This window comes from Lytechinus variegatus, chromosome 17 (assembly GCF_018143015.1).
Source record: "Lytechinus variegatus isolate NC3 chromosome 17, Lvar_3.0, whole genome shotgun sequence".
Lineage (NCBI taxonomy): Eukaryota > Metazoa > Echinodermata > Echinoidea > Temnopleuroida > Toxopneustidae > Lytechinus > Lytechinus variegatus.
Genome location: NC_054756.1, coordinates 18,647,718 through 18,662,909, shown reverse-complemented (window position 1 = coordinate 18,662,909; position 15,192 = coordinate 18,647,718). Strand labels below are relative to the sequence as shown.

The 15,192-nt window shown below is 41.1% G+C and overlaps 1 protein-coding gene across 1 annotated transcript in view; it reads left to right on the top strand.

The window, feature by feature from the left end:
• LOC121431356 (neurogenic locus notch homolog protein 1-like) overlaps window positions 1–9,933 on the top strand; it is a 69,610-nt gene extending 59,677 nt beyond the window's left edge. Inside the window, exons 58-66 of the mRNA XM_041628896.1 lie at window positions 588–704; window positions 1,441–1,560; window positions 2,461–2,562; window positions 3,088–3,204; window positions 5,213–5,605; window positions 6,815–6,925; window positions 7,694–7,804; window positions 8,203–8,316; window positions 8,713–9,933. Coding sequence (XP_041484830.1) covers window positions 588–704; window positions 1,441–1,560; window positions 2,461–2,562; window positions 3,088–3,204; window positions 5,213–5,605; window positions 6,815–6,925; window positions 7,694–7,804; window positions 8,203–8,316; window positions 8,713–9,374 — 1,847 coding nt within the window. The 3' untranslated portion in view covers window positions 9,375–9,933. The remainder of the gene's footprint in view (window positions 1–587; window positions 705–1,440; window positions 1,561–2,460; window positions 2,563–3,087; window positions 3,205–5,212; window positions 5,606–6,814; window positions 6,926–7,693; window positions 7,805–8,202; window positions 8,317–8,712) is intronic.
• Window positions 9,934–15,192: the final 5,259 nt, after the last annotated feature.

Genomic DNA, 15,192 nt, shown 5'->3' with positions numbered 1-15,192 from the left:
AATGTAAGTGGCCCCCCCGGGATATCTACATTAGTATTGTGGTTTCTCATATTCTTTTGAGAATAGTTCATGAATAAACATCTACTAGCATTCCTTGCTTCAGGACTGGGTTGTGTGTTTTGAATAGAGATATTGTAGAATGCTTTAAGATTTTATCAATCATATGTGATTTGGGCTAATCTGTGAAAGTTGAACGTGTGAATATATGGCATTCTTTAACATGGGTAATGTATTTAGAAAATCCATTTCTTTTTTCAATCAGTTTTTAAATGTCAATCAGGACACTAAACTACAAACTTTAAAATAGAATCAGTGTAAGAATGTCTTAACACCCAACGCTAATTCCCTATGGTTATCAATTTCTATTTTCCTTTCTCCACCCAGGTGTAGAGGGTATGTAATATGTATTAAGTGGTAGTCACTTTGACCTTTACCAAGGTAGAAATGACCAACTACAATGAGCATTACAATAACATGAATCAGCATGGGTATGACAACTACTGTGTATCTTCATTATCATTATTGACATTGATTACAAGTGCCTATCACCCAGTAATATTGATGGTTTGTTGTTGTTATTTTTTCAGATGTTGATCCTTGTGATCCAGATCCCTGTCAAAATGGTGCACCCTGCATGGTCCTCAGTGTGACTTCCTACAACTGTGATTGCCCTGAAGGTTACTTGGGGGTCAATTGCCAATTTGGTAAAGACATTTGTTTTTAGTAATTGAAAATTTCCTTTTGACACCATAAAAATTGATTTCTAATATCCAGCTAATCGAGTGAGCCAAATTAATCACTTTTGTAGCTGTCTATTAAGAAGGGAAATATTCTGTTTACCTGTGATTGTTTAGGGGTCGCTTCAGCTACCTTTTTTTTCTTCATATGAATCTACTTGTATCATCTGTCTAATTTATAATGTTTGGGATATCTTTTAATTGATATATTACGAGAATCATTTATCAACCTTTTGTGATGAAATCATTTGTGTGTTTTATGGTTCAGAGGATTGAGGCAATGCCAAAGGAAACTTCCTCTTAAAAATAACGATGAGAACACAAGTTCACTATATCTTAATGAAAATAGTCTGACCCGGCAGAGGAATTTGAGTTTGCTAGATCCATTAGCTGTTTTACAAGTATGATGTAGGTTTTTCCTTGTATGAGATCAAATAAAACTCAGTATATCTAACTAAAACAGAAAAAATGCCAAACTTAGGCAACATTGGTATAGCACTTGATAAATATACTTTTAAGCTTTGGCCTTTATGCTGCTGTGGTGAGTATCACACAGGAATTTGAGGAATGCACAGTTGCATGTTTGGGATCATACTACAGCTCCACAGTATTCATGTACTGCTTACATCATGTACCGTGATTTCATTTACAATTGAATGTTCCCTTCACCTGTTATTTCCTCTGATGTGGTTACCCAATACAGATGACATGGATCCATGCACGCCAAACCTTTGCCAGAACAATGCCCAGTGTACACCGGGGAATGGAGATACTTATTCATGTCAGTGTCAATCAGGATACAGTGGAGCTAACTGTCAGCTAAGTAAGATCATCTATTGAATTTAATTGCAAATTATTGGAAATTAATTATTGATATTCCTGCAAGATATACTTTGTTTGTACTTAGTTGGATATGTGAACCCCTTGTCTATTGGAAGCAGTTGATCTCTATGCCAAGTCTAAGGGTTTTAATAATTGGGATAATATGATGATAGGAAGTCTGACATCAGTGGCATATTACATTGAAACCTAGACTTAATTGGCAATTACGAATGTTCGAAGAAGGAAAATTTTATCATCTCAAAATAATCACAGCAGAGTTGTACATACCTTATGTGTGTGATTCTCTAAATGTTATTCATTAAGGAAAGTCATCAGAAATTAATAAAAATGTTTTGAAATTACAGAGCATATGCCACATGAACATAAAATGCAAGGCAGATTTATCAAATCATGCTGGAGACATTACAGTCATTTTCGATTTAGGTGTATTTACCAATTTGGGCATTTCAAGACATCTATTTAATTAGATATGTTGATTGGAGAATATAAGATGGTAAGATCTTTAATACGTCTTTTCAGTTGGTTGAATGGCAGTCTTCTCTTCTGGTAATCAGTTGTTTTACACCTATGGTCGATTTTCTTTGTATGGTATCATTTTTATCACATTCATGATGTAAAAGGGATCTCCCATATGCATACTACCCTACAAATATCTAAATATGTATATATATAAATATATATATATATATATATATATTTACTCTTCCGCTGAAGTAAAATAATAACTACCATTGGATCAGTTGCTATAATTATGTACAAAGTTTCGACACCCTAATTCAGCAGAGGAGAAGATCTACTTATTGTATGAAAGATTCTTTGCCTCAACTACATTACATATAAATTATCTGGTTTACATTCAATATTGCCTTTCTTTAAACAGGTGGTTGTGAGCCAAACCCATGCTTTAACGGTGGTTCTTGTTCTATTGGCCTGAACGGTGCTCAGTGTACCTGTGCCAGTGGATGGAAAGGAACTTTCTGCAGTAAGTTTGAACATTATTATCTCATGAAAAGTAAATTCTAGAAATGTATATTCCGTCTTAATGTCATTTATTTATTTTCCTAATGTAAAGTACTTCAAATTCACCCTTGGAATAACTTTACTCTGAACCACATGTAGGATTAAAATATGTTTCATCATTCTTTATGACTGGCCACATGCTTGGAAATCTCTTCTGCTGTTCTGTCTGTCAGCAAGGTCTTTCCAAAAGAACTTAAAAATATTTTACTTAATTCATTATTGTGCACCTAGAGCACTCTGGAATATGAATTTATTTTTTATTTCAAGTTTCATTTGCCCTTGGTATTATTAAATCCTTCATCTTCAATGTTAAGATTGAAGTTCACAAAGATTATGCTTAAATGTATTACTGCCGCTTCCTGTAAAACATCAGGATTATTCCAGATTATTTGTCCCCATGCACCTAGAGCACTGTACAATGTAGGTTTGCATTGTGTAAGTCACATTAATTACTGAAAGGATTATGGGTATATCTTGTATTTACTAGATTTGTATGACTGTGTTGCTGCTGCACCTTGTACAAATGGAGGAACATGTAATGAAGCTGGATCATTGTTCTACTGTGCATGTCCCGAGGAATTCCATGGTGCTACCTGTGAATTTGGTTAGTACTCGCTTGTAATTTACCTTATACATGTACAGAGATGCCAACCCTCCCGATTTCATCGGGAGGCTCCCGAAAATTCATCCCAACTCCCGCCCTTACGATTACCATCCTTATCCTCCCGAAATTACGATTTTTTTTGCATTGATCAAATTGGATTGGAAGGACATGTATCGTCTGCTAACTTTAGCATGTAGTAACTCCATTACGTTCGCTGCTACTAAATTCTGTGTGAAAAGTAGACAAATACGGAGCAGCGAAAAGCTGGTGCATGTGATATGCCCGACGGGAATCCACTGTGCACCAGGCCGGTAGGCCCGGCTAGCTTCGCGAGGCGTGTGTGCTCGCGGCCACTGGATTTGTCGAGTCGTGCGGTGGAATATCGTTGTGTGATTTCGGCGTATTGATGGGTTGATATTGACACGAAATGGCGGAAAATCAACAAAAGAAGACCAAGAAATGGTGTGAGAAGTATAAGACTGAATACAGTCTCCAGTACCTGTGTGTTCGGAAGTCGGAAAGAGGAATTTACCATGCATTTTGCGCAATTTGCAGCGTGGACATTTCAGTTTAGCAGGGAGGTCGTGATGATAATTCGGAGGCACTTAACGTTCGGGAGCAAACGGCACAGGCCTACGGACATTGCGATGGCAAGATCTTCGAGCTCCACTAGTACCCTGTTGTCTTTATTTCACCAAGCAAGGGACCAGCGCTGAGCTTTTCTTTACTGGATTTATAGTGGAACATAACCTGCCCATAGCCGATAGTGATAATGCATCCTTATTATTGTTGTTGAACAGGTACTTCTTTTGTTCCCTCATTTTTTATTTACATGTGAAAATGCATATTTGATATTTTTAATGTTAAAAAAGTGGGAACAATGTTTATTTCAAAACATGTGAAATGCCCCAAAATAAGGGTCAGATTGCACCAGAGAGCATCTAGAAACCCAGAGCTTCCAGGGCCCTAAGGCGGGCCCTGGACCCCGGCCACAAGGGTCGAGCGCTCCGCGCTCGAGATGTGCGCTATGCGCACATAATTTGGTGGCGGTTGCAAATCCTCCCTAATTCTGATTTCCAAAAGTTGGCATCTCTGCATGTATGTCACAAAAATGCTGATGACGTGGATTGTGGTTATGAAAATGATGACAGTGATGATGCTGGTGATGAAAAAAAATATTTTGACCGAGATTATCTTTATGATGATAATTCTTATCATGAAGGTGATGAGGGTAGTTATGATGATGATGACAATGATTTATGTTGATGATTAGAATATTCTCATATTTTTTACAGAATAAGATAACATGATCATCAGTTAAAGGAGAATGAAACATCGGAACAAGATAGCTTGTGTGAAAACAGAAAAATCAAAGAAACAGATCAACAAAAGTTTTAGAAAAATCGAACAAATAATGAGAAAGTTATGAGCATTTGAATATTGCAATCACTAATGCTTTGGAGATATTGCCTCTTTTATCACATCTATCCATAGATCATGTGTTCTTTCTACTTGAGGTCATGCAATACATATTTTTTGAGAAAACATCTTGGATAAAGAGTTTGTATCATCATAAGAAAAAGTAAAAAGAGACACTTTGAGGTATTTTATAGTCCACCAAAGGGAAAGTTGTTTATCAGTGACATCACACATCCTTGTTGCATTGCCAATGGGAGGATCTCCATAGCATTAGTGATTGCAATATTCAAATGCTCATAACTTTCTCATTATTTGTCCGATTTTCTCAAACTTTCTTTATTCTTATTCGTTGATTTTTCTGTTTCTACGTAAGCCTCTTTGTTCCAAAGGTTTCATTCCCCTTTAAGAAAGTACAGAAATTTGGAACTCCAAATCTTCAAATACTGAACTATTGTTTGTTTATAGATTTGAAATCACAAGAAACCATGTTTCGTCAAAAGTGTAAATACTTTACTCTTCCGAAAAAGTAGACAATATATTGTGTATATCAAAAGTAGTTAATTATTCTATTTTTCATATTGATTTATAGAAACGACATGGGGTATTGACATGAACGTTGCTGCCAACGATCCTCAAGTGGTGAACTCCCCAAACTTTCCCAGTACCTACCCACCAAACCTCCAAGTCACCTGGACCGTAACCGCCATGGAAGGCGAGCTCATCCAGGGTGTCATTTCATCCTTTGACATGATTGCTCCAAATGACTACCTGGACATCTATGACACCAACTCGTTGGAAGGCAGGAGGAGGCGGGCGGCGCCAGCAGGAGCCATCTTGCTCCTTCATTTGACGGGTCCACAAGCAAGCCTCGCAAATACCACTTTCGTGTCAACCAGTAATTCTGTGACCATGGTCATGATCACTGATTCTGCAGATGAGGGGAGTGGTTTCTCTTTGGTGTTTACAGCAATGAACAATCTAGGTGAGTACTTTATATACATCTGCAATGTAGGTCTATGTATGCTTAACATGGGACATTCAAACCACTCCAAACCATTTAAATGCAATGTATAGGGCATTTAAAGTTATGATATGCCATATTTATTTGGAAGTTCTTCACCCGCCTTGAGCATCTTTTTAATATGGAAAGTATACTATATCATCATCTTATGTATTTTTTGTAATATTGATTGATTATGTGAGTTGATGATAAATATTGAAATATATTTCAATGTTTGGATGGAAAGTGCCAAGGGCTGTATTGATAACGGTTTCATTAACTTGCTCAGACAATACTGATATTTATATTGTAAACATCCTCCCAAAAAAAATCTTATGTAAATTTCTAGCCCTTGCTTGGTATGCTGAACAAAGCATATGATTAGGTATCAGTATAGAGGAATGATATTGAAAACAAAAGAAATTTGGGTTTCAAATATATAAATAGTATATATTTTGGTCAAGTGAATATAAGATTCAAAACAAAGAATACAAACTCATTTACAAATATTTCACTCTCTCTCATAAGAAATTTGCGAATGTCGGACTACGAGATCACGTACAATCCGACGAGGTAAGTTATGTCACTATTGATGTGAAGCCTTTTCCTGTGACACTGTTATGAATGAAGAATACAAAGTTTGTTTACACAGATGATGATATTCATTTTGTGCTTTGGTTGCTTTGTAATGATTGAACACTTGTGAGAATATGGCCTTTTTACATCACTTTTTTCACAATTTAGTTTCTATACAAGATTTTCAATTGAGGTTGCAAAATCTGCACTAGTTTGTTGTTATACTTGATTAGTTTGGTTGTTTTATTGTCAAGAGTAGGATATTCGTTGATAATCTCAGGAAAGTAATTAATGGGAAAGACTTGAGGTGTATTTGATGCACCTTTCATGATAAGGATTCACTCTGTATCAAAGTGAGAGATTTAACTGAAATAGCATCAGCTTGAATCCTTATTCTGATTCAAACTTGACTTAATATTATCACCAAGATGAAGAGAATATTTTAATTGTTGATGATACAGGATGTGTCTTTAAAACAAATGTACTTATTTTTACAATCTATCTAGAGTGCATACCAACTAGAATGAACTAAATTGAATTGCCTTAAAAAAACCTTTGTCTGTAGTTAGTTCAGAAAAAAACTTAAATTGTTGTGATTTTCTTTTATTGTTTTAGATTCCTGCTCTGCGGAACCTTGTGTCAATGGTGCCACTTGTACTGTGATCAATGCTGATACTTACAGCTGCGACTGCCCAGAAGGATTTGTTGGTCAAAATTGCCAATATGGTAAGAATTTGTTCAGATCTTTAGCTTATAACTATTACCATAAAGGATTCTGTTTCAGACAGCATCCTATATCATACTCTATTCAAACTTCACAGATATAGACCTTGTACAGTTTCTAGAATATGTACAAGAGTCTACATTGCACACTGTTGTGTAGTTTTTAGAATATCACACACATGTTTCACATTTTTGGAAATACTCCTTAATATGTTCAACATGTCAAATAGTATATTCATCAGTTCATGCTGTGACATTTCGTTTTGTTTGATAAGATCACTGTGTGACTTTGATGAGAAAAAATCAACCATTTGTTATTTGAAAAGAGTATCATAGACGGTTTACTGCCATAGTTTCGTTTGACACTTTGCACCTTGAGTAAAATGTGCGAAGTGGATATGAGCACTTTTCAAATTGCATTATTATTAGTGCTGTGCTTTTCTTTTCTTGCGCAAAATATTATATTTCGTTGGTTTCTATTTTGTATTTGTATAATTCTTGATTGTACTAAGTAACTTTTTAAGTAAGTATTGTACTTTTTTTTACTATTTTAAAAGATGTGGAATAAAACATTTGAACATTCATTTGTCCACAAACATTTTTTCCTGGTGAATTCTAAAAACTTCTTTTTATTGAAAATGTAACGTCTGTTAAGCTATAAAATCTACACCTTGTCGTGAATTTTTGAGGTGAATATGAACGTAGAGAGTTGTTTCACAAATTATCGTGTTGAAATGCATTTTTTCCCAAATTCTTTTGAATGATTTTCAGCTGATTGCACACAGAGTGGTTGTTATCATGGAGGTGCGTGTAACACACAGTTATTGGGTGACCCAACGTGTCTGTGTGCGGTTGGATACACAGGTGTTATGTGCGAAACTGGTGAGCACTCACATCTCTCTTCTTTCCCCTCTTCTACCCCCCCCTCCCCTTATCTTCAACAATGTGTACATATATTTATTTACGTTTTTCTTGCCATTCTACTATTTTTACTATTCTTCTTATTATTGTTATTCTTATTTTCTTCATTATTGTTAGTGATAGCTCTTGTCTCTCACCCATTTATCATATGATATAGCTCTGTTTTTTCCCCGTTGACTAAATATTAAATACTATCGGATTTGATTTTAATGGATAAAATAGGGAACACGTTCCCACTTATGGTCATCGACTCCATAATCATTTAATAAAAGACACTAAGGATACAATTACAAAAATATTTACTGCATGTTGGAAAGGAGATAATACCAAACATTCTCTTCTATACTATCCTGCAACAGAAATTGATGAATGTGAGAGCAACCCTTGTCAGAATGGAGCAACTTGTGAGAACTATGTTGCAATCTACCGATGTGTCTGCCCAGCAAATTTCACGGGACAACAGTGTGAATCTCGTAAGTATGGTATAGATAAATGTAAAATCAGGAAAAGAAAATATGAACATTATTTATAATGAAACTATAAATATTTTTTGATCTACTAGTGAAATTAAATGGATAGCTTAGCGTTTATATGGGGCTCACTGCGTTGACCCACCAAAACGTATTATGTTTGATAAATTGTGCTCATGCATTCATATCATATTAAAATGCTGGCATGATGTAAGAGTCTGCCAGGCTAATGCGGGGTCATGATATCCAAGTTATTTAGAAGTGCATAGAGAGGTTATATTATAGTGTATTACATATTAAATAATTGTTTCATCAAACTAATTGAATTATTGTACTTTTGCCTTTTTTATTTTTAGGATATTTATGCACCATGTATTTAATTTGTTTCATAATTCAAAGGTATCACTGGAGCCACAGAAGCTCCACGCACAGGCGGCTTCCAAATGGAGACCTGGCTGATCGTCATCATCGTCCTGGCGGTCGTCATCCTCATCGTAATCAGTGTCCTGATCACTGGTCTCTTCTGTATGAGGCGCTCAAAGACACCCAAACTGTCAGACCGCGAAAACTGGGAAATGAAAAATGGCGCCCTCATCACTCCCATGGTGGCCCGAGCAAGAACACAACAAAACGGACATGCACGGACGCATGATGACAGTCGATCTCCACCGCCAACGTATGGATCGCTACAAGCTTCACAACGTGCCCGAGCGGTGGCTGAAGGCGCAACGCCGATTCCTCGGCAAGGTGAATCATCATCACGTCCAGGGTCACGGGCGATACACTACCAACATCGTAGTTACATTGAAAATGGAAATGTCCGTAATGGACAAGTGCTTACGAGTACACCCCAGGCATCCAAGCCCGGGGGTTCGGGCACCCGTCATAGTCGCTCCTACAGTCTAGAAGGGGTACAGAACTCTGGATACTTTGTAGACGATGCGGATTACTCCCCAACTCGAATTGAACAAAGCACGGGGGATGGTGATGACTATAGTATTTCAAGCGCTGAACTCGAACAATACATGGTCAGTATGGCAATGAATAATACTAGCCAGTAACCATGACAACAGACTATAATGATAGTGATTGATTGACTGAAAGACGTTCCAGCGCAAATTGGTGTAATGATTTGAATGATGTGCATTTGTAATTGATGCGGGCAATCACTTGCAATTGTTCAAGATTGTATGTATATATCGTTGGAATGGATATAAGTTTGCCAATGTCATTTAGATTTCTTTATGCAACAACATGTATCACCTTGAGATTGACCTTGAAATTCTTTTTCGAAACTTTTTCTCATATTAAAATTGAAATTATTATAGGGTATTGGCCCATTGACATTTTTAGAAGAGTCATTGAACAACATACGTTTTCAACATTTTTTATGCAAATTTTATAATTAATTTTTTTATTCATAAGCATTTTACAATTGACAAAGTATCAAATTGTTTTATACCAAACAGAATCTATTGAAGCTGAGTATAAAAAGTGGATCTATTTAATATGCACATTTCAGCAGACAGTACTTGTGATTCACTGTATAAAGTAAAAGAAGAATTAAAAGCCAACAAAGGAACAAAATATTTCTAGCAAATGTAATTTACATATTGAAAAATTTACTTCAATAACTCCATACATCTACTTGATTTGCTAGTTCAGCCCTCTGGACTGCCATACCCGAAAAGAACTCCCAAGAATTTAAAAAGCGCGAGCGCGCCCTCTCCCGTTCAGGCTTACTACCCATGATCACCGCGCAATTAGCGTCCATCTTCCTCTTTTGCTTTCGGCAAGCCACCTGTCAAGACGTGCTCAGATAAGTCTCCTAAGAGCTCAAATCTTTTTTGAGCTGTGGTATATTATTTTCGCTTATCTGTGGTGCATTCTCCCTTTTAATTTCAATCTTTCCATTTGTGTGTAAGATTGTGTTCAGAATTTACACCTGGCGTGACTTTTTAGACGTGTTTTTGGTGACACTTAAATTGTTTTTCTAACGTTTGAGTTCTCGTCGCGCCGCATCGCTAGCGCGTTCGCGAGGCACCGGGCTTGGCCTGCCTACGTGGCAGCAAGCCTTCACCACCTGTCATGGTTATTGTTCTTCACGTTCAAAGCGTGGTGGCTTTTGGTGCCGTTTTTGAATTAAATTCTAGACAGCCTCTACACTTTGTTGTCGAGGGTGTTATTGTTATTTCTTTTTGCAGGTTGGGATCTTCAACTCTGTTCCTTCCTTGCTTTCTGGAATTGATTTATTAAGATTTTCGATTGATTATTAATTGATTAATTCTTCAATTCTCTTTCCTTTCTGTTCTGAATAAATTTCTTGATTGATATTTTATTCACAGGCGGATCTTAAAGCTCAATTCCTTTTTCCTTCTGTTCTGAATAATTTTCTTGATTGATATTTTATTCACAGGCGGATCTTAAAGCTCAATTCCTTTTCCTTCTGTTCTGAATAAATTTCTTGATTGATATTTTATTCACAGGCGGATCTTAAAGCTCAATTCCTTTTCCTTTCTGTTCTGAATAAAATTCTTGATTAATATTTTATTCACAGACGCTTCGGGGATTGTTTAATTATACCTTGATTGATTGGTTATTCAATCCCCCCCCTCAAAAAAAAAAAAATTTTTGTTCTTTACAGGTGGGGTCTCCTTCCTGTTAGAATTTTTTTTGACCTTTCCCGGAATTGTTTTCTTCGTTCAATTCCCTCTTCCCTCCTAGTCTTATATTTTTTTACTTCGACAGGCGGGCTCTACGATTTCCCTTTGAGGATTTACTGTGTCGTTCTTCCTCTTGGAATCGTTACTAGAGACGTTCCTCCTTCCTCCTGTTCTGAATTTCTTTACCTTTCCACAGGAGGTTACTTTTTTCCTCTTGGAAATTATCGTAAAATTTCTTTTATCTGGAATTATTTGTCTCTCAATCCCTTTTCTTCCTGCTCTGAAATGCTTGTTCTTGTGTTTCTTCGCAGGTGGAAACTTCGTCCTCTTCTGAACTTGCATTCATTTTTGAATTTTTGTTTCGAATTTTCCTTCGGGCACAAAAAAAAAAAAAAAAAGAGAATATAGTAGGGGAACCTTGTAGGAGTTTCTTTTTTCAAAGTCTCCGACCTCCTTTTTATTTTCTTACAGGCAGATACCTAAACTATTCTTAGGTTCTTCTTCCTCCCTACCCCTCCCCTCTTGTTTTGTTCTGTTTGCTCAAACAAACTCCTTTTAGGAGGAGGGAAAGACCACTCCGGTCTCCACTTTTAATCTAAGCGAGATCTTTGTAAAAAAAAAAAAAAAAGAAAAATTCTTGTTTTTCCTTTTTCAGGGTAGAGAGAGGTACCTTTGAATGGGACTAACACAGCCCCAGAGGACCTGGTGCCCTCCACGGGGACCGTCCCGATTGCAAGTTACAGAAGTCGGCCGCCTCCAGGCGAGTAGGAGGGACGCCGCGGTGAGCGCCCGGCGGCGGTGAGTATGAGGGTGCGTCGATCAGCATTCCGAATTTGCGGTCGGATGCTAAGAGAAGGAAGGCCGAGACTGTGGTGCCACGGTCTCGGACAAAGGAAAAAGTGGTAGCCAAGGCTTCCAAGCCTAAACTAGGTCCTGCCGCCGCAGCACCCATAGGGCTATGCGACCCACCGGCTACCGGGTCACCAGAAGTCCGGAGGGAGAGTGCGGTTCTCTCCCCCCGGCACAGGTCAGGATCTCTGCCGTATAAGTCGTCCTCCGTTGACAGCATCGGGAGAGATCGCCCAGCCCCTGACCGCGAGAGGCGTCACACAGACTGTAACCACAATCTGATCGTGACCACAATCTGACCCCGTCAGATTCGGGTGAAGTTTCGTTGTTGGCGGCCGCCCTGCCAGGGGCGGCAAATCGTAAGAGATCACCCGTGCCTCTTGTGCCTTCTTCTGCTCCGGCCACGCCGGCGGAGCCCGCAAAATAAGAAGAAGAAGAAGAGGTCGAAGGAGAGGTCGGCCAGCCCTGTTGCCATGGGCGTTCCTCCTTCAGACCCTTGTATCGGTGGTCAGATGTTACAGTCATACATGTTATGCTGCTATATTCTGCTACCGCGAGAGGCGTCACACATCAGGCTGTGACCACAATCTGACCCCGTCAGATTCGGGTGAAGTTTCGTTGCCGGCGGCCGCCCTGCCAGGGGCGGCAAATCGTAAGAAATCACCCGTGCCTCTTGTGCCTTCTTCTGCCCCGGCCACGCCGGCGGAGGCCGCGAAGAAGAAGAGGTCGAAGGTGAGGTCGGCCAGCCCTGTTGCCATGGGCGTCCCTCCTTCAGACCCTTGTGTCGGTGGTCAGATGTCACAGCTATTCATGCTGCTACATTCTGCTTTCGAGCAGTGCGGGTTCACCCCACCCTCGACGTCTACTCACCCCGCTGATGCCCCTGAGCATCAAGCGAGACAAGTGGGCAATAACCACCAGACACCCGGGAAATCCTCGAGCGATTCTGTTAAATTGCCAGCCAGTGCACCGACTAACCGGGTGCCCCAAGATCGCGTGTGCTTTCCAGCATTTTCGTCGATCTCAGAGCACGTGTCCCAGCCGACACACGGGGCCACCCCGGCGCTTACTGGACAACCCCCCGGTTCAGTCCATAGAGCGAGACTCCCTTTACGAGGAGTCTCTCGAAGGCGGACAGTGCGAGGACAACCCCTATCCTGCGGTCGACTTTTCAGTAAGCGCTCAGGCGCTGCTTGACAAGTATCTACCTCACATCTACCCTCCGAGCGGGGGTATTGATGAAGCAAGGGAGTCCATATTTTCTCGCCCCGCCTCTTCAGGCGCCCCGAGCTCAATCGGCCGAATTGGGGGTCTCGGAGAGTGACGGGGTCGCTCTAGACGAGGCGGCTCCTACGACGAGGAAGCCGCCAGCTCCGAGGGTGTAAATCCACCCCCGCTCTGCTGCTGCCCGGAAGCGCCAGGCTCCGGCGCCGCCGTCTCGAAATTTTCAAGCCTCTCGAGGCTAGCGAGAAGGCAGAGGCAGGGGGGGGGGGCGATTATTATGCAGGTACTCCCGAATTCGCCCTCTACGTCAAGCTCACATACGGCGACGACTCCTTCAGCGGTAACTCTCTCCATTCTTCCCCCTAAGCGGGCCCGTAGATTGGAGGTATGAATCTCTTACATACCGCATGCCGCACTTCTCTCGTGAGAATGTTTGACTGCTTTGAGAGGGCAACCTATCACGTCCGCGGACCGTCCGCCCAGGCGACGAGACCGTCGCTTTTCTGGCCTGAACCTCACTTTCTATTCGAAAGTAAGGGTGCCCTGTCTTACTTAGCTCCTACCCTTGCAACGCCAGAGTCAGGGCTAGTACAGATACCCGTTCTCCAGCGATCGCCGCTGAAGAGAGGGCGACTCTGATATGAGCACCATCACCGCCCAGCGGTATGTCTCACTATCTCATAGCTCTCCGAGCTTATGAGTATGTATATCGGATCTGAATGTCACGGCGATTAAAAGTTCTCCTGTGCTTAATAATCGCTATGCCTTCACCACCCGGTGCATTATGGTTATGTTAACCTATTTGTCTCGTATTCGGGCGGCTCGTACGAACCCTGCCCGAGCTGCCATCACCGGTCGTCCCCCCGGACACCGCCGGCAGCACCCGCACCGAATACGTGGAAGGAATCAGCTTTTCATATGCTAGATATCCCTCCTGTTGACATTCACAGCTGTTCCCCGAGTCTTTCCCGGTTGGGTAAACATCATCTCGGAGGAAAGTAACCGCCGTACATCTCATGAGATTGTTGGCTATGTACGTGCGTTCAAACTTGTTTAAAGCCCCAGGATTCTCTGTCGGCATTCTATGCCTACTTTCTGGGCACACCCACCGTACCGGGTCGGCGAGTTCACACCAAACTGTACACCGCCAGACCATCGGTCGAGCTCTAACTGTCTATCTTATAGACTGCCCTCTATGTGGGTCAATCTTGCGGGCGTCTCCGCCGTTCCCTCCTTGTGCGGAGTGGTCTACGGTGGATGTCTTTACCGTGCCCGTTTGTCGAATCGGCTTCTTTCTTAGAAATTTTTTCACGGCACACTCGAGTCGCCCCGCATGCTGCTTTCATCCTCCTTCCATGCAATGCATGTGGCCAGGGTCACCGCACGACCGAGGATGATGTAACCGTGGATGGATGTATGCTTATGCCTTCCTAACCACGATCACTACGACCCGCCTTCTCTCGGGCCGACTGTGGATGAGCCTCTCCATGTAAGTGATTTACTTCACTGGAGTTCTTCTTTTAGAAATTTAGATTCTCATCCCCCGCTGCTTAGGGCGTCATTTTTGCCGCCCCCCGCAGCTTTTTGGAGCTCCTTATCTTACCGATATCGGACTGTTCCACGCTGCCGCAACCGGCACCGGCGGTGCTTGCTCTTACGATCACCTGAGAAACAGGCCTTGTGACTGTTTTCATAAACAACTGGTTCTCACCGCAGACTGATGGAAATTTTGTGATTACTTCCTCAAGTCTCCTTCGCTTGTTTCTTCAAGCGAGGACTTCGACACTCTTAGCCAGTTTCCGTCCCTAACTTGATAGGACAGGGCCGTTGCTACCTCATTCGATTCCGTTGGGAATGTAACGGTTGAGGTATCATATCTGGCGATGTCTGTTCGTCTAGAGCATCTCTTGATGGTCGTTTACACGTAATATCGTGACAGATTTTTTTTCGCCAGCTCCCTCTGGCGTACGCTTGCTGCTGCTAGGGATTCCCCCGCCCAGCGGACAGCCATCGCAGCCTAGCCTCACGGGCTCTCTCGGCGATGGTGGCTTGAGCCAAGCCACCTCTTCCACCGCGGGCACTGCACCCTCAGATGGGTGCTTCAATCAGTATGGGAGAAAGGGGATCCTGAGTTCTCTCTCGA